Source organism: Chiloscyllium plagiosum, unplaced genomic scaffold (genome assembly GCF_037043375.1).
Source record: "Chiloscyllium plagiosum isolate Xiang-an unplaced genomic scaffold, Cpla_swu_hap1 HiC_scaffold_13, whole genome shotgun sequence".
Lineage (NCBI taxonomy): Eukaryota > Metazoa > Chordata > Chondrichthyes > Orectolobiformes > Hemiscylliidae > Chiloscyllium > Chiloscyllium plagiosum.
The window spans coordinates 69,815,527-69,838,477 of NW_028270151.1; the positions used below are offsets into that span (position 1 = coordinate 69,815,527).

General features: G+C 41.5%; 1 protein-coding gene across 1 annotated transcript; it reads right to left on the minus strand.

Moving 5' to 3' along the window:
• Window positions 1–846: 846 nt before the first annotated feature.
• Window positions 847–18,872, minus strand: LOC122556288 (uncharacterized). Its single transcript, XM_087993258.1, is given in 5 exon segments — window positions 847–3,820; window positions 3,905–4,755; window positions 10,230–10,381; window positions 14,479–14,523; window positions 18,800–18,872. Coding segments are annotated over 5 exon segments (4,095 nt in total).
• Window positions 18,873–22,951: the final 4,079 nt, after the last annotated feature.

Genomic DNA, 22,951 nt, shown 5'->3' on the forward strand with positions numbered 1-22,951 from the left:
ATCAACAATGCTGGCTCTCCAAAAATAGTTTGAATTTGGTCCCTTTTTCTTTCTTTTCTTCTTGTTGTGCACATGCATATTTATTATTAATGATTCACTCACTTATAAAAGCCTGATACTTACAGGACATGACATGCAATAACAACTCTCTGCATTAGACCAACTTTCCAGCCTGAAACATTCAGCTGGCCTTGCTCACGAGAAGAATTTAAGAAGTCTGAAGTAACAAGAAATGTCATGGAAATGATCTGCACAATACAACATAAAGTGTTCAACATAGTTTCCATAATTATTATCGTATGAAATATGTTGATACAACAATGATTAGAGTAAAGGAATTAATCACCCTTTACATTTGGAATAATATTCATTCATTAGCCTTTGAATATATTACAAATGGAAGTCAATGGGTATTTTGGTTAGTGCAAAATGAAACTACACTTTTCTAAGTGAATGTATTTATATCTCATATGAAACAAGATCAATGGAATAAACATGCTTTTTAATTTTCATAATAAGGCTATTCAAATCTTGCTATGTATTAATACATAATTTAGATCTTGTAAGTACAAAGTAAATATATCACAATGATAGATTGGACATTTGATGCCATAGTACATTGTCTAAAACTGAGACAATCATGTTGAAGTCTGCTGCATTCAGAATTCCTGTTAAAAACAATGGGTAGAGACACAAATTCGTGGGAAATGTGTTTGTTTATTTATATACTCAGATCAATATCTTCGATCCATATCTCTCCAATTTTCTATTATTCAAAGGAATACAATAAGAATAAAGTCACCACAATTCCCTTTCCCCAACCAAGGATAAAAGACTAGAGCAGATTTAATTACCTTCTTCCTAGACTTTGGGAGTTCCTTCAGAATCATCTTCAATTTCAGATTTGTGATGAATCTCCTGATCACTTTGATATTGTTCTTCATACCCTGCACTGTAAGGGTTATACATATGATACTGATCATAAGCTGTTGTCGCATCATTAATATCATTTTCATAAGGACATGGTATTTCAAGGTCTGGATCACAGATGATTTCATAACGGCTAGTGTCACGGAAATCCACATCTCTGTCAGTAACAGCAAATCGTTGCATGCGGCATTCAAAGTCACAGTCAGAATCTGGCTCATACAAATCTTCGCTTTCATTGCGACAATTGGAATCATGGTATGGGTCGCAATCTTCTTGGTGTTTTTGGTCATCATCATGAGGTTGAGAAGTATGACAGTCTGGATCGTAGTCAGGGTTACAATTGTGTTCTGACTGACGAGATTCTGTTGCCACTCCACTACAATAAGGGTCATATGGATCACACACTTTTGCATTTGTTTGTTCATAGATCTGGGAGAATTCATTACCACAGTTAGGGTCATTATCGGGGTTACACTCAAACTCCATCTGCTTTTGACAGCTTGAATCATAATTTGGGTCACAATCTTCTGTGGCTCCTCTGTTTTGCACTTCCTCATGAATCTGAGATTGCGAACTGTCACAGTAAGGGTCAACATTAGAATCACAGTTTTCTGTTGCTGTTCTTTCTTGCTGTCTGGCTCGATATAGGGAATAATAACATTCAGGATCTGTGTGTGGATCACAATTCTCTGAGGCTGTTCTCTCCTGTTCCCTAGCCCGATATCGGGAATAACACTCGGGATCTGTGTGTGGATCACAATCCTCTGAGGCTGTTCTTTCTTGTTCCCTATCTCGATATCGGGAATAACATTCGGGATCTGTGTGTGGATCACAATTCTCTGAGGCTGCTCTCTCCTGTTCCCTAGCCCGGTATCGGGAATAACACTCGGGATCAGTGTATGGATCACAATTCTCTGAGGCTGTTCTCTCCTGTTCCCTAGCCTGGTATCGGGAATAACATTCGGGATCTGTGTGTGGATCACAATCCTCTGAGGCTGTTCGTTCTTGTTCCCTATCTCGATATCGGGAATAACACTCGGGATCTGTGTATGGATCACAATTCTCTGAGGCTGTTCTCTCCTGTTCCCTAGCCTGGTATCGGGAATAACATTCTGGATCTGTGTATGGATCACAATTCTCTGAGGCTGTTCTCTCCTGTTCCCTAGCCCGATATCGGGAATAACACTCGGGATCTGTGTATGGGTCACAATCCTCTGAGGCTGTTCTCTCCTGTTCCCTAGCCCGATATCGGGAATAACACTCGGGATCTGTGTATGGGTCACAATTCTCTGAGGCTGTTCTCTCATGTTCCCTAGCCCGATATCGGGAATAACACTCGGGATCTGTGTGTGGATCACAATCCTCTGAGGCTGTTCTCTCCTGTTCCCTAGCCCGATATCGGGAATAACACTCGGGATCTGTGTATGGATCACAATCCTCTGAGGCTGTTCTCTCCTGTTCCCTAGCCCGATATCGGGAATAACACTCAGGGTCTGTGTATGGATCACAATTCTCTGAGGCTGTTGTCTCCTGTTCCCTAGCCCGATATCGGGAATAACACTCGGGATCTGTGTATGGATCACAATCCTCTGAGGCTGTTCTCTCCTGTTCCCTAGCCCGATATCGGGAATAACACTCGGGATCTGTGTATGGATCACAATCCTCTGAGGCTGTTCTCTCCTGTTCCCTAGCCCGATATCGGGAATAACACTCGGGATCTGTGTATGGATCACAATCCTCTGAGGCTGTTCTCTCCTGTTCCCTAGCCCGATATCGGGAATAACACTCGGGATCTGTGTATGGATCACAATCCTCTGAGGCTGTTCTCTCCTGTTCCCTAGCCCGATATCGGGAATAACACTCGGGATCTGTGTATGGATCACAATCCTCTGAGGCTGTTCTCTCCTGTTCCCTAGCCCGATATCGGGAATAACACTCGGGATCTGTGTATGGATCACAATTCTCTGAGGCTGTTCTCTCCTGTTCCCTAGCCCGATATCGGGAATAACACTCGGGATCTGTGTATGGGTCACAATTGTTTGTTGCTCTTCTTCTGTCACAATAAGGGTCATGTTCCGGATCACAGTTTCTGTAGTTTTCAGGAACATGATTACGTTCTTCGTTTCTATGACAGTTGGGGTCATGAGGGTCACAGTTATCATCTGGCTGAGATTCATGAATGGGATAACAGTCGGGGTGGTAATAGAGATCACAATCATAACCTTCCTTTGTCTTCCCTTTGTACATGGATTGTGGCCTCCGACAGTCACGATCGTATTCAGGATCACAGTCACGATCTTGAATACTTTGGTCAATGGATTTTACATTTCGTCTACAGTTGGGGTCACGATAGGGATCACATTTAAATTCACGTCTACCACCATATACAGCCCTATCAGAACTACAGTAAGGGTCATACCTGGGGTCACACTCAGAATCTGATGCAGGCTCATCTTTCGGATGATATGCCAATTGACAGTTATGATCATAATATGGGTCACAGTCATACGGGTGTTTATATGCAGCCAGGGTGGAGTGGCAGTATGGGTCCTTGGCAGTGTCACAGACAGGGTGTGGAGCATGTGCTTCTTTCTTTGTTCTTGGAAAGCAGTTAGGGTCTGAGTATGGATCACATGATTGCTTTAAATAGGCAACCAGTACTTGACAGTGTGGATTGTTTGGATCATATGGATTACAATACTGGTTTACTAACTGAGCGTATTGGGCATAACTATAAGGTTGTTGATTACATTTTGAATCATAACGGGGATCACAGGCATATGCTGATGACGTGTGCTTATAATATGAATCAGGGTCGCAGTTGCGATCTTTATAGGGGTCACATGATTGAACCTTGACTCTGCAGTTGGGGTCTTTGTATGGGTCACACTGCTCTGGTCTGCAGTATGGATCTTTCTGCGGATCACAGGGGTACCTTTCTGCTCTTCCATATGCATCTTTCTGGGTTTCAGAGGGGTATTTATCAGTTCTACAATAAGGATCCTTCTGTGGATCACAGGAGTACCCTGCTGCTCTACAATAAGGATCTTTCTGTGGATCACAGGAGTACCCTGCTGCTCTACAATAAGGATCTTTCTGTGGATCACAGGAGTACTCTGCTGCTCTACAATAAGGATCTTTCTGTGGATCACAGGAGTACCCTGCTGCTCTACAATAAGGATCTTTCTGTGGATCACAGGAGTACCCTGCTGCTCTACAATAAGGATCTTTCTGTGGATCACAGGAGTACCCTGCTGCTCTACAATAAGGATCTTTCTGTGGATCACAAGAATATGCCTCTGCTCTACAATAAGGGTCTTTCTGCGGATCACAAGAATATGCTTCTGCTCTACAATAAGGGTCTTTCTGCGGATCACAAGAATATGCTTCTGCTCTACAATAAGGGTCTTTCTGCGGATCACAAGAATATGCTTCTGCTCTACAATAAGGATCTTTCTGTGGATCACAGGAGTACCCTGCTGCTCTACAATAAGGATCTTTCTGTGGATCACAGGAGTACCCTGCTGCTCTACAATAAGGATCTTTCTGCGGATCACAGGAGTACCCTGCTGCTCTACAATAAGGATCTTTCTGTGGATCACAGGAGTACCCTGCTGCTCTACAATATGGATCTGTGTATGGGTCACATTGCTTCTGAGTGTAGGCTGCTTGCTTGTGGGGAAGAGTTGGCTGACAATCAGGATCTTTTGTTGTGTCACATTCCTCTTCTCGCAGACGCTGCATATATGCTTGATATGCCTGATGGGACTGATCTCTGCTCTTGTCCTGAAGATAGTGTAGATAAACTTTGTCCATTTCATATACCTGGAATCAATACAATTACAATGACAAATAACTGAGGCTGCTGAAGTTTGGTACATTTTAATCCTTTCTAATAACTTAAAACTACTATAAAATAGTTCTTAATTCTTCTCTGACAAATTGCAATTTATAATTTTCTTATTTTTCACTTTATTTTTAATAATGTCTGATGCATTATTCCTCAACTTGGACTTTCAATTGTGTTTCTATTTCTCTGAAGCCAGTAACTGGAAGTAAATGAGAATATTTGTAAAATTGACTTGCCTATTTCACCTTCTCTTTCAATTGTGAAGCTTTTCATCTGGCTGAATTTGGCAGCCCAGCTGAGACTGGGGAACCACTATGTTGCAGTTAGAGTATTCAGCCTGAAGAGGGCCTTCCTATCCATTCTAGGTACGCTTGGAAAGGAGAAGCTTTATGGCGATCCAAATTAAATTTGTAAAGTTTTACAAGGAATTAATGAAGTTAATCCAATCAAATTGTTTGCTAAGATAAAAGACTGAAATAATTAGGAAGATGTCATTCAAAACTAAGAACTAAGAGCAAAAAGCCAAGGTTTCTCATCTCAAAGATCCCTCTCTAGCAGCATCTTGGGTCTACCTACAGCACATGGACTTCAGCGGTTCAAAAAGACAGCTTACCACCACTTTCACAAGGGCAATTAGGGTCAGGCAATAAATGCGAGTTTTGAGAAGACTTGTAGCTCAGGTTGAGGTTCTGGATTTAAGTTTGCTTGCTGAGTTGTAGGTTCGTTTTCAGACATTTCGTCACCCTACTAGGTAACATCATCAGTAAGCCTCCGGTGAAGGAATGTCTTAAATACAAGCCTCCCCTTAATACCCCACTAGCCAAAAGAAGAGCAGAGCAAAGCGGCTGCAGAATGCTCAGACAAATGATTAACGATGCCCAAAACAGACTCTATAAATACAACGAGGAAATTTCACGCCAAAAGATTTTACTCACTAATGCAACGGACCATGAGTGGACAGACAGAGTACAATGAGGCATAGACATTAGACAGCAGCAAACACAGGAAACAAAAATCTAGACCTGCAGAAAAAAATCTAAACAAACTCATACAAAATAGCAACACAGACAACACAGAAGCATGGTTAAGAACCTTATCTGACTGATCCTTAATAGACACCAAAAAAAACGTCTTAGTAAGAGGATTAAGTTATAACTTCTGGAATACGGACAAGAAAGATTTTTTAGCAGCATTAGAAGCAATACTGAAAGAAAATGAACTCACAGAAGAAACTCAGCAAACCATCAGACAGACAGTCGCACCAACATTAAGCAAGAATAAAGAAGGATTCACACTCAGTACACAAGAAAGGAAAGCAGAAGGACTCAAAAAAGATAAAAACATCATTATCCTACCTGCAGACAAAGGATGCTTGACAGTCATTCTAAATCGAAGAGACTACATTGAGAAAGCAAACGCACTGCTTGCAGGTACTGACAATTATCAACAGGTGGCAACAGACCTGATCCCACAACTAGAGAACCGAATGACAGCCTTACTCAAAAACTTCAGAAATCTGGAGAATTAAACAGGACAGACTTCCAAAAAGGAAACAAGATGGATCCAACACACCACGCTTCTATGGATTACCCAAAATTTACAAACCAGGAGCCCCCCCCCCTCAGACCCATAGTCTCACTACCTGGAACATCAACTTACAGATTGGCCAAGGAGCTAAACCAAAGACGAAAACACTTAGTAGGAGACTCACACCACTCCATCCACTCCACCCAGAATTCCTGAACACCATCAAAGACACCAGTATAGAAGAGGATGAAATAATGGTCTCCTTTGACGTAACAGCCCTGTTCACATCCATCAACATCAAACTGGCCAAGGACAACACTGTCTACACTATTAGAAGAACCAAAGACACATACATCAAACACCACCAACTACATGAGCAAGGACAAAATTGTCAAGCTAGTGGACCTATGCCTTCCCACCCACTTCACTTTCAACAACAAAACCTACAAACAAACCAATGGAACACCATGGGATCTCTGATATCAGGGTTCTTATCAGAGACAGTAATGCAGAGACTCGAGCAAACAGCTCTGCCAACCAGCCAACCCAAACTCTGGGTCCGCTACATGGATGACATCTTTGTCATCATGAAATGAAACAAATTAGAGGAAACCTTCAATACCATCTATAATAACTTTACTGGCATAAAATTCACTAAAGAGGAGGAAACAACAACAAACTGCCATTTCTAGATGTTGTAGTACAGCAGAAATCACCTATACAGCATATTCAAAAAGAATGGGTACCCAATGAACACAGTTTGCTGCTTTCTCAGCAACAAACCCAAACAAGCAGACAAAACACACCCCAAAACCCTAGCCACTCTCCGCTACATCTCAGAAATGTCTGTGAGACTACTCAGACCCTTTGGCATCATAGTAGCCCACAAATCCACCAACACACTAAAACAGCAGCAAATTAATTTAAAAGACCCTATATAGACAACAAGTAAAACTAATGTTATTTACAAAATACCTTGCAAGAACTGTAACAAACACTACATTGGACAAACAGGCAGAACACGAGCCACAGGATACATGAACATCAACTAGCCACAAAAAGACATGACCCACTATCACTAGTACCCTTACATACAGATGAGGAAGGACATCACTTCGGCTGGGACAGCACATCCATCCTAGGACAAGCCAAACGGCGATATGCACAAGAATTCCTAGAAGCATGGCATTCCAACTTGAACTCTATCAACTCTGATTTGGACCTCATCTATCACCCTCTGCGATAAAGAAAAAGGAATGACATCACCCACCCAAGGAACCCTAACCACATAAATAGAAAGCAGTACATAACACCAATGCCTCACTGGAGGCTCAGAGATGATGTCACCTAGTATCGTGATGAAACATCTGAAAACGAACCTTGCAGCTCAGCGAGCAAACCAACATTCAAATGCTGGTCTGGCCAGTGACATCCATGTCCCATGAGTGATTAAAAATATTGCAGAATAAATTACCAAGAAGGACCATTAGAAAGTTCAGATCAAATGCATTCAAGAATCAATTAGAAACTAATATGGAGAGAAAAGGAATCGAAATATACGATAAGATGAAACAAAAGGATTTACTTGTTGTCACAGAGGTTAGCAATATTTCTCAAAATGTTATTCTTCAGGTTCACCTGAAGATCATTTCTGTTAAATTACAGGCAAATTCTATACAAAGATTAATTTTGTTTTCTATCAAAAGGTTACCTATGAACTGTCAGTATGGCTTGCATTGGACAAGACAACATGTCAATGAAGTCCATTAAAGTTACTATGTGCATTTAGTTTAAATAGACCTATATGGTCATTTGGCTTAAGGTAATTCACTGGACCAGAATTTTCACAGGCCCCCTTGTGGCATCTGCCATTAGTTTAACTTGTGTCTGTCCCATTCAAGGTAATGCCCAAGTGTTGCTAAAAATGCTGAGAGCAGATAAAAATACAGTAAGAGAAATAAGGCATCTGAGACTTGAGTGACCAATGTATCTCCTTCACCTAAGAAATCTAAGAAGGATTTATTTGTCTTGAAGGAAATACAACATAGTTTTACAAGAATGATAACTTTACCCTGGAAGTCCAGGTATGAGGCGACATTAAACAAATTTGGACCATTTTCTCTAGAACTTAGAAGGCTAAGGAGTGATCTTGAAGTCTTCAATATCTTAACAGGAAAAGACACTGTAGAGAAAGATCAACTATTTTCATTGGTTGGGGATTCTAGAACTAAGGGGCATAGTCTGAGAATGAGGGCCAGACTATTCAGGAGAGATATTAGGAAGCACTTCCACACACAAAGGGAAATCTCTTCCTGCAGTGGATGCAGAATCAGTTATTAGTTGTAAATCCAAAATAGATAAATTTTTGTTCTGCATAGGTATTAATGGATTTGGGCCGAAGGGAGGCATATGGAGTTAGGGTCACAGATCTGACATGATCTCACTGCATGGTGGGACAGGCTTGTGTTCCTACTTGGGTAATAGACACAGAAAGGACTAAGAAAGGAGGAGGAATGTAAGTGGATGAATTCAATGTTTAAATAGGTGCAGCAAGAAATAAAGAGCTCAATATTGTCATATTTGGGCTTGGTGTCAATTTCAATGAGTTTTGTGGATGGTTTCTCTCTATGATACCCAGCAAGATTTCCTGCCATATCATCCCAAACCGACCTCATTAACTATCTACAACATCGCTATGGCGACGGTTTTGCCTGATGATCGCCCAACTCCACTGCTCACTGTAACCGGAAAAACTCACTACTGCTGGAAGATTCTGGAATAGGCTGCCTTCCCCGGCATTGGCATGATTTTTAAAAGCATGTACTGCATAAGGACAAGTGCTATCAGGGTGGAGCTCCTCTGTGTGGTGACTACGTTTGTCCCAGATATGGCAGAGAGGGGCATATTGGCACCTCACTTTGTGGACGGTCCTGATGGACAGGGTGATGCACAGAAAGGTCATTCACTTCCTCCAGAGTAGGTACAGGAGGCCAGGGGGTCTGGGCCCAGGTTGCAGCTAGGTCAGTGCAGTCTCAGCCTTCCGGAGAAAGGCACAGCAGTATAGGAAGAAAGTCAATGACTGTCTTCAATCCACCAGGGTAAGCAAGCCTCCATCCTCTCCCTGCTACCTCACTCTATCTCTGTTTTGGTACCCACTTCCCACCAAGTCTCATACTGCACCACTCTCTGTCTTGCATGTAAGAATTCCACTACTCACTCTCGCTTAGACGGATATCCAATACCATTAACACTGCATGCTGTCTGTGCTACCTACTCCCTCCCTCAGGACAATTCACCACTTTTCCCCCAGTGCCACCAGTACTAACAGTTGTGTTACCTCTTTCATCTTGCTCAATCTCTACTTTTCTCTCATTCCGGAAAAGAACAGCTGCAGTAGAGCAGAAACAACCAGCGTGGGTGGTGTAAGGCCCAACATCTCTGACTCCTGCTACGTTACGAGGAGAGGACTCTGACCCTGACCTCCCCAAGTGGTTGACTAACTGTGCCCAAGACTGATAACGGAGGCTGTCCTTGACTTACTGTCCCAGGACTCTGTGACAGTGGACTGATTCACTTGACATGACTGAGAACTGCTGACAATCATAATAAGCATCTTGATTTGTGTCTGCACTAAACGGCCAGGGGAAACTGTTGTAATGAGAACCTGGCAGCTCTGGCTGAGAGGTCAAAGCACTAAAAGGCAAGGCAGGAATATTGTAAATGTCTGGGTAGGCTGAAGATGAGTGAGCAGTAAAGGAGCAAGTAAGAGCTCTGAAGTTCAGTCTGATCTAATCCATGAGCTGGATGCCTTTCTCTGCACACAAAGCATTCTTACAGGCGCATTTCAATGAGGAATTTGGTGCCAGAGAGATTGGTCAATACATATTTGACATTCTCTTTCACAGAAAGACTTGATACTTACTCCTTCATTAAATCCAATATCGAGAAAATGCTGGTACGCATTCCAGAAATCTGGGTCTTGTTGAAACTGTTTTGTATGTCGTTTAGAGCGTTTCAATTTGCTCAAGAAGTTTGTTGCTTCTTTGGGTTCCACGGTAACTTTCTGTTCATCAACTGGAGGAAACAGAAAATGGTGGAAATGGTTTAAATCCAAGCTGCTAATTTCTCTGTAGGCTTACAGGAGTGAAGAAGGCTGCAATGCTATAGAGGAATTTGAAACATAAGATAAAAATTTATGGTATTGTCAGATAAAGAGCCATCGAAGTTTAGCAAGCATCAGGTCCACACCAGCCATCCAGTCAACTGAACTTGCATCACCATGAATTGGCATTGCATCCATCTCCACAACATTCACTGCCTCCCTTGTTCACTGGCAGAATCACTGTCCCACCTGATGAGACCTATCCCTCAAGAGCAACCATCTGACCTACATGTAATTCCAGACAGCATGCACTCGGCCTTGGCCTTATCCCCAGGATTCAAGGGAATGGATCCCAGACTCTGATAGGACAGCGTGACTGACCATGGCTGACCTCCAGGACTAAAATCAGATAAGTTCCTTGAATGATTGTGAAAGTGCCCCTTGATTGACTACGGTCCCCTTCACTCCTCAAGGGACAGTGTCTCTTTGGCTTTTACACTTGGCCATTTGGTTGAAAAACATGCAGGATGCTTGCTACAGGCTGCTGACACCTGTTGCAAGTGAGATGTTGATATAGTATAGTGCCACATAGTGACATTTGCAACCTCTTATCTGACTGGGAGATGAACTGTTCAGTGCTTTATCATCACAAGCTGCCTGCCTATCCCTTTGCACTAAGAAACACCAAATCATCAAAGTTGGTAGCCTATGACTGAACATTACAGACCCTGTGTGTTAAGGTAGCACTGCAAAGCCCAAAGACGCTGACAGCCCAGAAATTGGCACTGAAGTGTGAACAAAGAAAGCAATATGATATATACAAATTGCTGGCAGCCTCCAAGTATGTGATGAACTGAGTAAGTACTCAGAAAGTAGGCCAAGAGCTGTCAGTTGCATGTCTCCATGTGAGCTCAAAGATATCCTGTGTAGATGCACAAGATGCATGAGAGTCCCTGTACGCAAAATCAGAGCCATAGGGTTCCCTGAGCACCAAGGAATGTGTTGAAGGCCTGAAATGGTAGGAGTTGGTCTAACAGCAGGCATGATGATGTGGGGCAGGTGATGGTGTTCAAATGCTGAGTTGAGTAGACGGAAGTATAGAGGAGGATGGTGGACCATGCAGAGATGTTGTTGTGAAGAAACAGGTGACCATGACAAGTTTTCACTCAGCTGCAGGCATTTGCTGTGACTTTGATATACACTGGAGACTTGTGCTATTTAGTTTCTTGGTGAAAAGATAAAGATTGGATGCAGCTTCTAAATAAGGTAAGTTGGTGCTTTAATAAGATGCAAATACATAGAGATAAGGTAGTCACCATGCATCGACAAGATTCCTCTCAAGGCTTGAGGAGTAAAATTGAGAAAATTATTCTCAACGTCAATAACTTATTCTTACTAAATGCAAATTAAACACAGTCAGTTACTATGATTGAAAAAATGATTTAATTTTAAAAGATACTAATTTAGAGAAATAAGGAAGGCTTCCTGAAGCAATCAATCAAGACAACTAATCCAGCTAATCGTTGAACCATATAAATCAGATTCGATCCTTGTAATAAAGGCAAAATATTGCTGATACTGCAGATCGGGAATAAGATCAGAGCATGCTGGAGAAACTCAGCAGGTCTGGCACCATTTATGGAGAGACAGTTAACGTTTTGAGTCCAATGACTCTTCTTTGGAATTGGAGGGTGCTGGAAAATGATTTTCTTTATACTGTTGACAAGCAGCAGAAGGAGGAAGATGTTGAGTGTGCCCAGACCAAAAGACAAAGGAGTGCTAATGGTTAGAAAGGAGGGCTTGAAAGGCAAAATAAGTGCTAATGGTAGGTGTGAATAATCAAAAACAGGTTAGCTTTGCTGAGAGCAAACCCATACAAACAAGACACTTGAAGGAGGAAGGGATCAAAATGGAGGACAATATTTATGTCCTGAAGTTATTGAACTCAATTTTGAATCTCCAAGTTGTTAAATTTCTAAACATAAAATGAGATGCTGTCCCTCCAATGTCCGTAGGGGTTCACTGAATCCCTGTGTTAGGCCTGGGAGGGAAAGGTTTACATCCTAATCTAACTGCTGGTTGTTGAATGACTACAGCTAGGTTCATGTTCAGCACAACCTGCCAGACTTGGATGTCAATAGATTTTTTTTTGTCTTGGCAGATGTTACATGAAAGTAGACAAGCTTGGCTGTGATTTCACTCCATAGTTAAATAACAAACCCAAAACTGACCTTTCATGAGTACACATGAATATTGGGTGGGTCACCAGAGGAGGCCAGACAACTAGAGACCATATCACAGCAAAAAAAAAACTAGCTTCAGAAGAGGAAATATGCCAGCTGCTAACTTCAGATCTAGAAATCCTGTTTGTTTCTGATTGATCTATGGAATGTGGATATTGCTGATAAGGCTGGCATTTGGTGGCCATTCTGGATTGCACAGAGGGCATTTAACCATTAGCCACATTGCTGCAAGTCTGAAACCACATGTCGACCAGACCAGGTATGGTTTGCAAAATATCTTCCCTAAAGGACATTAGTGACCCATACAGGTTCATATGTCTATCACGGTCACCATTAGGCCAGCTTTTAATTCTGGATTGTTCTTGAATTCAATTCAAATTCCAGCATCTGCCATGGTGGGATTCAGACCATTGTCCCCAGAACACTATCCCAGGGTTCTGGATTACTTAAACCAATGACATTATTACTATGCCATGCCACCCTTCCCTGTTTTAGCCTGGCATTTTACAGCATGTCATTTTTAAAATGAAAACATTCAAGTGCATTGCTAAATCCATCAAATTAACCGTGGCCCATTTAAAATAATGTTACTAATAGTAACAATAATGTTAATTTTAAAAAATCAAAATAAGAAACGGAAAAATAAAAACACAACAAGAGTATAGGAGCTGGGATTTCTTTCTGTACAAGAGCTTGGTAAGGCCACATTTGGAGTACTGAGTGCAGTTCTGGTAACTCTATTATAGAAAGGATATCACTAAAGGAGAAAGTGTGCAGAAAAGATTTACTCGGATGCTGTCTGAACTGGAAAGTTTGAGTTTATAAGGAGAGGTTGGATAGGCTGGGACGTTTTTCATGGGAACATAGGAGACTGAGGGGTGACGTTATAGAGATTTATAAAATCATGACAAACATACATAAGGTAGATAGCCAATAGTTTTTCCCCATGGGGAGGGCATCTAAAACTAGAGAGCATAGTTTAAGATGAGAGGCGAGAGATACAGAAGAGTCCAGAGGGGCAATTTTTTCACAGAGAGGGTGGTGAGTATCTGGAACTGACTGCCATAGGTAGTAGTGAAAGTGAATACAATTTTGTCATTTAAGAACCTTTCAGACAGGGATGGGATAGGTGTGGAGGGATATGGACCAGACGCAGGCAAATTGTGAAAACTGGGTGACATGGGCAGGTTGGGCCGAAGGGCCTGTTTCCATGCTGTAGGCCTCTATGACCCCATGACTCTACCATAAAAGTTAAATGCATATCGATTTTTCTTTAGATTTTATTGCTGCCCATCCCTGAAGACAATTACTCAGGTTAAAGGGCTGATTTTTGGTTACTACCATTCTTCAACTACCTTAACCAAGAATGATTGCTTTTCACGTTTGTGCTCAGAGGTTATCAGCAGCTATTTGGCCTTCAATGGGAGGGTGCAGTGGAAGGGGAGGAGTGGCTTATGGATAGGAGTACTGCAGAAGGATGACATGTACTAAATTTATTTCCAGCACGAGTTACGTGATATTGAACAGGTGCAGGAATCCTGGTCAACATTTTCCTCTGTGAGTGTATAGAGGTAATTATATTGTTCTTCAGCAATGATGGGCTAACTGCTTACAGAACAGAGATCAAACCTGAGACCCACCTGCTCGAAATAGTTTAATACTACATCAGCAACGCAGCTACTGACTTCATCATCTGGGAGACCTCCCTGACCTGCTGTTTTTAAGTTGGTTTTACGATAATGAAATCAAACTGATCTCCCCTCAGTAATTGCCGTCTGAGCAGATGGTTCTTGCCGGGTTCAAATAGCATACAGTGGGCTACTTACCATCCCCTTTAAAGAGCTGGCGCAGCACGTTAGCCTCCAGCATGTCTGAAAGAGAACAGCAACAAGGTTAAACCAGATGTGACAGACTGAAAGAACAAGAGAAAATCCACTACCTGCTCAACAGGATGTTGTGCGGACACAGTGGGATCCTCATGTTTCTGTGCTACAGGTGGTATTTTAGATGAGTATCCTCAAACACTTCAACTTTTTAGTCCCAGGGGTTAGCCAGCAGGAGTTAGTTGTTAATGTCACTAACTGGGTATCTGAGTCTAAAACTACAAAGCTAATCCAATTTGCCTAAGGTGATGCAGAAATAAAATCTTACACAGCCACCTAGTTTTGCATGTTTCTTCCAGATTTCTATTTTAAAAGGTTGCTTAACAACACTCATAATGTTTTAAAATAATTTAAAGTTAATTCTCAAGACAGTGCAGACAAACTCTTATCAATTACCATTTATGGCTTACTCACAAGTTTACAGGTTCAGTCTTCAAAATAGTACCATCATTTGGTTTGATTTAACTGTAACGATATGCATATTTCTTGTACCATAAAACCAAAAATTATACTTGCTGGAAATTTTCAGTGTTGCAAAGTACAGGTACTTAAATGCAACTTGAGCAATGAATGACACAATGTGCAGTACCAGTCAAAATCTTGGAGCTCATTGCAGAATTGATACCACTACCAAATTTTTTGTTCCCTATAACCCTGTGATTTTTTAAAATGTATATATCCAATTGTATTTATAAATGACTAATGATTCTGCTTCCGCTACTACTTCAAGTCATGCATTTCTGATCATAATAACCCAATGTTTATTAAAAAAAATCATCTAATTTCTTCTCTTGTTCTTTAGACAATTATCTTAAATCTATGGCCACTGGTTACCCATCCTCCCCCTAGAAGAATCAGCTTCTGTTTGCAGGAACTGTCAAAACTATTAGAACTGCCAAATCAAAATCAAGATCTAAACTAATGCAGTTTTCACATTCGATTTATTGCAGTGGGAGTACATTCAAGAGACATATTACAGCAATTCTGAAAAGCAATTCTCAAGAGCAACTAGGGATGGACAATAAATGCTGGCATCGCTGGTCATGCCCACATTCTCAAAATTAATAAGAATAAAATTATTAGGAGTTCAATTTAAAGGTGTAATTTAATATAGAATCTTTAGCAAAGTTACTGGCTTCTCTGGGTCATCTTAATATTGAGAATGAATTATAGAACACTCTTGAGCATGTCCGAATGAATTTATTTATATTCACATATAACACAGACTTATTCCATTATTTTCTCTCCATGTTACATAGCGAAGGCATTAAAATGGCAGCTGCATACATCAGGCATTGTAACCAGTGACTTGAAGACAGATAACAACATGGAGGACTTGTACTATAATGCTTTATTGCAACAATTTGGCAGTTTCTTAGCAACGCAAATTATATTTTGGAATATATTTGTTGCCATTATTTATGGATAATTTACAGAACTGCATTTGTTCCATTTCAGAAAAAGACATTCTGGATTTTACAATTATCCCATGCTTAATTCTAATCATAGAGTCATAGAGTCCTACAGCACAGACACAGGCCCTTTGACCCAACCTGGTCCATGCTGACCAAAATGTCCATCCACGATCACCCAAAATGTCTCCTGCACTTGGCCCATATCCTTCTAAACCTTTCTTATCCTTGTATTTATCCAAATGCCTTTTAAATGTTGTTAATGTAACCACCTCAACCACTTCCGCTGGCAGCTCATTCCATATGTGTACCACACTCTGTGTAAAAAGTTGCCCTCAGGTTCCCTTTAATTCTCTCCCTTCCAACCTTAAACTGATGCCCTCTACTCCTTGATTCCCCAACTGGAAGAAAAAGAGACTGCATTCACCATATCCATGCCTCTCAGGATCTTAAACACTTCTATAAGATGCCCCCTCAGTCCTCTACACTCTAAAGAAAAGTGTCCTATCTTGTCCAACCTCTCCCTTTAACTCAGATCATTCAATCCTGGAAACATTGTTGTAAATTTTCTCTGCACTCTTCCCAGTTTAATAACATCCATCCTATAACAAGATGACCAAAACTGAACACAATACTCCAAGTGCAGTCTCACCAACATCCTGTACAACTACAATATAACATCCCAACTTCTGATGAAGGCCAGTGCGCCAAAAGACTCCTTCATTGCCTTGTCTATGTGCGACTCCACTTTCAGAGAACCATGCACCTGAACTCCAAGGTCCCTCTATTCCACTACACTCCTTAAGGGCCTATCATTCACCATGAAACTCCTACCTTGATTTGACTTTCCAAAATGCAAAACCTCACACTTATCTGTATTAAACTCCATTTGCCATTTCTTGGCCCACTTCCCCTGCTGATCAAGGTCCTGCTGCAATTTCTGATAATCTTCCTCACGATCCACGATACCACCTATTTTAGTGTCATCTGCAAACCTACTAATCATGCCTTATACATTCTCATCAAAATCATTGATATAGGTAACAAACAGCAACAGGCCCAGCACCAACCTCTGAGGCACTCCACTAGTCACAGGCCTCCAGTCCAATTGGCATCCTTCCACTATTACCCTCTGCTTTCTACCATCAAGTCAATAGTGTCTCCAATTTGCCAGCTCCCCCTGGATTCCAAGCGATCTAACCTTCCAGACCAGCCTACCATGTGGAACCTTATCAAAGGCCTTACAGAAATCCATATAGACTAGGTCAACCGCCCTGCTATCGTCAACCTCCTCAGTCACTTCACCAAAGAACTCTAACAAATTTGGCTGGCAAATCAAAATGGAGCCAGAATCAATGGCCGTGCAATCAGGAACTCATTCCTGTATGACTTGAATTACCAATTTTCTCTCCTCTTTTTACAAAAAGTATTAGACATTCAACTATTCCCATGAACAATGGGACAAAGAATCTTTGTTGCAATCTTTTATATCATTCTTTTCACCAAATGTGTGTTCCTAGCATTTTAACTTCCTGCTTTCCACAGAAGCATTGATGAAACTTCATTTTACATACCCTACCGATTATTTGCACTGATCTACTTATATTATATCTGATAGGCACATGAATCTCCACAATGAGTTATTATAATCGCGAGCCTAACATGGCAAGATACTAAAGGACTGTCATGGTCCCTTCAAAAGAAAATAAAATACCATAAGTTAAATAAACTAATAATTTTTTTTGTTCATTTCCCTGTAGCTGGACAATGATCTATTCCTGTAGAGGCCTAAGAACTGTAGTCATTGTCTTTATTCAGACAAGAATGAGTGCATGACATGGAATGTGGTGAGTATGTGGGGACTATGACAGAAGGGAAAAATTAATCTATTCAATGAGGTAGGATGATTTGTCTTTATATTTTCAAACTCTTCAAAAAATTGATCAAATGTAAAAACTGCATTTTTTAGATTTTGATTTTGATTTTTCAGTCCTAATAGTTGTAACAGTTCCTGCAAACAGGGAGGATGAGTAACCAGTGGTCATAGGTTTAAGATAATCATCTAAAGAACAAGAAAGGAAAGTAGATTTTTTTTTCACAAACAGTGGGTCGTTATAATCAGAAATGCATGACTTGAAGTAGCAGTGGAAGCAGAATCATTAGCCATTTATAAAATTCAATTGGATATATACATTTTTTAAAAATCATAGGGTTATAGGGAGCAAAAACAAAAGTACTGGTATCAATTGGACAGTTCTTTCAAATAGCCAACAATAAACTTTATTTATATCAAAGAGTAAATGTAAAAAGTAGGTTTGTGATATTCAGGGCATGTATATCTGTCAGAATGTTTGCTCTTTATACTAAATAAGTACAATTTTAAAACTCACAAATTCAGTAAGTCTAGTTTAAGCATCTACTGTCCAAAATCCCATATAAAAATAGACTGTCTATGAAAGAATATTCTTGTGAGGTTAGATCAAGACTAGCAATATAAAGCTGCAGAAAATCCAGGAACAAGTAGAAGATTTCTTGTAATCTTATTCATTGATTGGGATCTATTTTTAATAAAATAGCCCAATATTGTACAAGAATATTGTAATCAAAATGGATTATTGAAAGTCTATTTGTATGCTAATACTCTATTTTATTTGAAAACCAACATAACTTTGCATACAATAGTATTACCATATTTTTTCATTTAATATATATCAACTAGCTTCGAAACTGGAACAGCTTGGATCATTAGCCAGATGTGGTACAGATGTGTGGTATTTAATCACCATGAATGCAAGAAGAAAATAGAAAATCTCTCATAAAACGTCAGCTGTAGTTAAAATAATTTCACTCACCAGGCAAGAACAAGACGGTTAGAAGCACAGTAGCCAGGATCAAAGAGAGTATGTTCACCTTTGTGCAGTCCATGATAACCTATATTTTAACACCTGTGTATACTGTGGAAAAACATAATAAAAGATGTGTTTAACTGCTCCTTGTGATGTTGAGCAAAAATTGATTACACATTTCCATGTACAATCTGGGATTAATAACGTCCCTTCTACCAACATGCTGGAAAATTATAGACCGAGTATAGGCTTGTTAGAAAAGGAGATGGTCATAAGTTCTATTCCTTTTCCACAGGCCAACTCTATTTTCTCTGCATCTCCACTAATATCTCTCCTGAAATAAGTTTGACTGAACCATCCACTTCAATGAAATATGTTGCCAGTGATGGTCAAAATTCTTTTGCTTGGAGGAAACTGTACAATCTGGTTCCCTTCTCATTACTCAATTTAAACCTTTTCCCTTGTTGTGCACAGTCGTCACTTCAGTGAGGTATTAAGTTGAATTCTATGGCAATATTGACAAAACCAATGTACATTGAAGAAAACAAGCCCTACGTCTTAAAATGCTCCTCATAGTTTCAAACTCTTGCAGCTGGACATATCTCTGTTGAATAAGAGAGAATGTGCTCGAGAAGCTCAGCATGCCTTGCAGCATCTGTGTAGACAAAAAGAGTTAACATTTCAAATCCATGATTCTGTATACCTGCTATAATTTTCCAATAATTAAGCATAGAAATCACAGAGAGTATATTTTGAGAGTCTGGTGGTTCAATGAGAAGCATCCCTGCCTCTGAACCAGAAGCTCTGAGCTAAAGGACTTGATGGCCAAGAAAGATGCTGTCACAATGAAAAATATAAAGGATTGCAGAGGCTGGAAATCTGAAACAAAAACACAAATTGCTGGAGAAACTCAGCAGCATTTTTTTAGAATCCCTATAGTGTAGAAACAGACCCTTCTGCCCAACAAGTCCACACCGACCCTCTGAAGAGTAACTCACCCAGACCTATTCCCCTACTCTATATTTACCACTGGCTAATGCACCTAGCCTATACATCCCTGAACACTATAGGCAATTTAGCATGGCCAATTCCCCTAACCTGCACATCTTTGGGCTGTGGGAGCACCCAGTGGAAACCCACGCAGACACGGGGAGAATGTGCAAACTCCACACAGAGGAGTTCCCAAGACTGGAATCGAACCCAGGTCCCTGACGCTGACAAAGCTGAGTCAATATTTTGCATCCAGTGACCCTTCTTCAGAACTGTCATAACAAGTTGGGAATCAACTTATAAGTCCTTTCAATTGTAAAGTATCTCCAAATTCTTTCAATACTTGCTAATAGCAGGTGGTATGAGTGACAAGAAATCTTGGTCGGCCGTGTGAAGGAAGGAAATTGGACCTTGTTGTATCATTACCCCAAGTTCCAGCTTATAACACACTTGTAAAAGTGTATGTTGCAGCAGCCAATTGAACTCTTCAATGATGAGGGGCACTTGGAGTTTCATTCCCTCTCTGGTTGGGGTGAATTTGGGTCCTGCCTCCTTGTCCTGCTGAAGATCATGGTGCTGTGCATCACCTTTAGACAGAGGACTAAAGAAGAAGATATTCTGTGTGCAGAAAATGTGTTGCTGGAAAAGCACAACAGGTCAGGCAGCATCCAAGGAGCAGGAGAATTGACGTTTCGGGCATGAGCCCTTCTTCAGGATTCCTGAAGAAGGGCTCATGCCCAAAACGTCGATTCTCCTGCTCCTTGGATGCTGCCTAACCTGCTGCGCTTTTCCAGCAACACATTTTCAGCTCTGATCTCCAGCATCTGCAGTCCTCACTTTCTCCTAGCATATACTGTGTGCAGTCTATTTTAAGTGGATATCCAATAAAGGAGCAAGATGAACAGACCAATTACAGCAGTCCAAATATAGTGCCCGCTACCACCTTTTCAAGGGCTGCCAAGGAAGGGCAATGAATGCTTGCCTTGCCAATGGTGCCTATGTCTGAAAATGAATAGAGAAGAACTACAGGGGAGCTGGTGAGACTATTTTTGTTTTACTGGATTAGTCCAGTGACTGATCTTAATGAATCACATAAGTGTACACTTGGTTTGCTACCAGCTGAACAACATTAATGTGTGAATAAATAGCATACACACACCAATAAACTCACACTCTTCTCTCAAATGTCACCTTTTCTACTTCGTTAATGATAACCCAGGAATTTAGACTAAGCAATGCATCAATCATACAGTGCTACACAAGAGTGAATGATCAGATTTTACTTGAATATATATTGGAAAATTATAACATGTACACAGATATATACTCAATATACTTTTACAAATGTTCTTTCCTTCTCTAGTATAGAATTGATTGCTTGCTGGACTGTTATTTACCAAAATGGCAGTTCTATGTGATTCAACAGTGACTAACAATAGCAATTCTGTGTAAAAAGTCATCGCAGTTAAGTCCAATCCACACACTCCCAGCAAGAGCCACTGGACAGCATCAGGAATGTCAAACTTTCTTTACAAAATCATAGGACACCAAGGCTAATTGTAGCATAGCCAGTGCTGTTGCCACCATGACCAGCAAATTCAGAGCAATGTATGTGTCCAACATTGAATCTTTTTGATTTGTATGCCTCAGTAGCTCAGCAGAATTATTTAGGAGAAAGTGAGGACTGCAGATGCTGGAGACCAGAGTTGAAAAATATGGTGCTGGAAAAACACAGCAGGCCAGGCAGCGTCCGAGGAGCAGGAGAATCGACGTTTCGGGCATAAGCCCTTCTTCAGGAATGAGGCTGGTGCGCCAAACAGGCTGAGATAAAAGGTGGGGGGGAGGGAATTTGGGGGAAGGGCACTGGGAATACGATAGATGGAAAGAGGTGTGGGTGATAGGCCGGAGAGGGGGTGGGGTTGGAGAGGTCGGGAAGAAGATTGCAGGTCAAGAGGACGGTGTTGAATCTGGGGGTTGGGACTGAGATAAGGTGGGGGGGAAGGGGAAATGAGGAAGCTAGAGAAATCTACATTCATCCCGTGTGGTTGGAAGGTTCCTAGGCGGAAGATGAGGCGCTCTTCCTCCAGGCGTTGTGTGGTCAGGGTCTGGCAATGGAGAAGGCCAAGGACCTGAATGTCCTTGGCGGAGTGGGAGGGGGAGTTAAAGGTTCAGCCATGGGATGGTTGGGTTGGTTGGTGCGGATGTCCCAGAGGTGTTCCCTGAAACGTTCCGAGAGTAGGCGGCCTGTCTCCCCAATGTAGGGGAGACCACATCAGGTGCAGCGGATACAATAAATGATGTGTGTGGAGGTGCAGGTGAATTTGCGACAGTGAATTTGCGAATTTCCATCACAAATTCACCTGCACCTCCACACACATTATTTACTGCATCCGCTGCACCCGATGTGGCCTCCTCTACATTGGGGAGGCAGGCCGCCTACTTGCGGAACGTTTCAGGGAACACCTCTGGGATACCCGCACCAACCAACCCAACCACCCCGTGGCTGAACACTTTAACTCCCCCTCCCACTCCGCCAAGGACATGCAGGTCCTTGGCCTCCTCCATCACCAGACCATGGCAACATGACACCTGGAGGAAGAGCGCCTCATCTTCCACCTGGGAACCCTCCAACCACACGGGAGGAATGTAGATTTCTCCATCTTCCTCCTTTCCCCTCCCCCCACCTTATCTCAGTCCCAACTCCCGGATTCAGCACCGCCCTCTTGACCTGCAATCTTCTTCCCGAATTCTCCGCCCCCCCCCCACCCCCTCTCCGGCCTATCACCCTCACCCTCACCTCCTTCCACCTATCGTATTCCCAGCGCCCCTCCCCCAAATTCCCTCCTCCCTACCTTTAATCTCAGCCTGTTTGGCACACCAGCCTCATTCCTGAAGAAGGGCTTATGCCCGAAACGTCGATTCTTCTGCTCCTCGGATGCTGCCTGGCCTGCAGTGTTTTTCCAGCACCACATTTTTCAACAGCAGAATTATTTACCAAGTCCTCATGAAATCTAAAATTTAATAAGATGTTAGTACTATATTAATGCAAGCCACAACCAACAAATCGTGACTATCCAGTCCATTTGATTAGAGCCCTCCAATCCTGGCACATCTAGTTGTAAAAGATGGCAGACTATTAAAAGCTTAACATGACAAGGCAGTCGCATG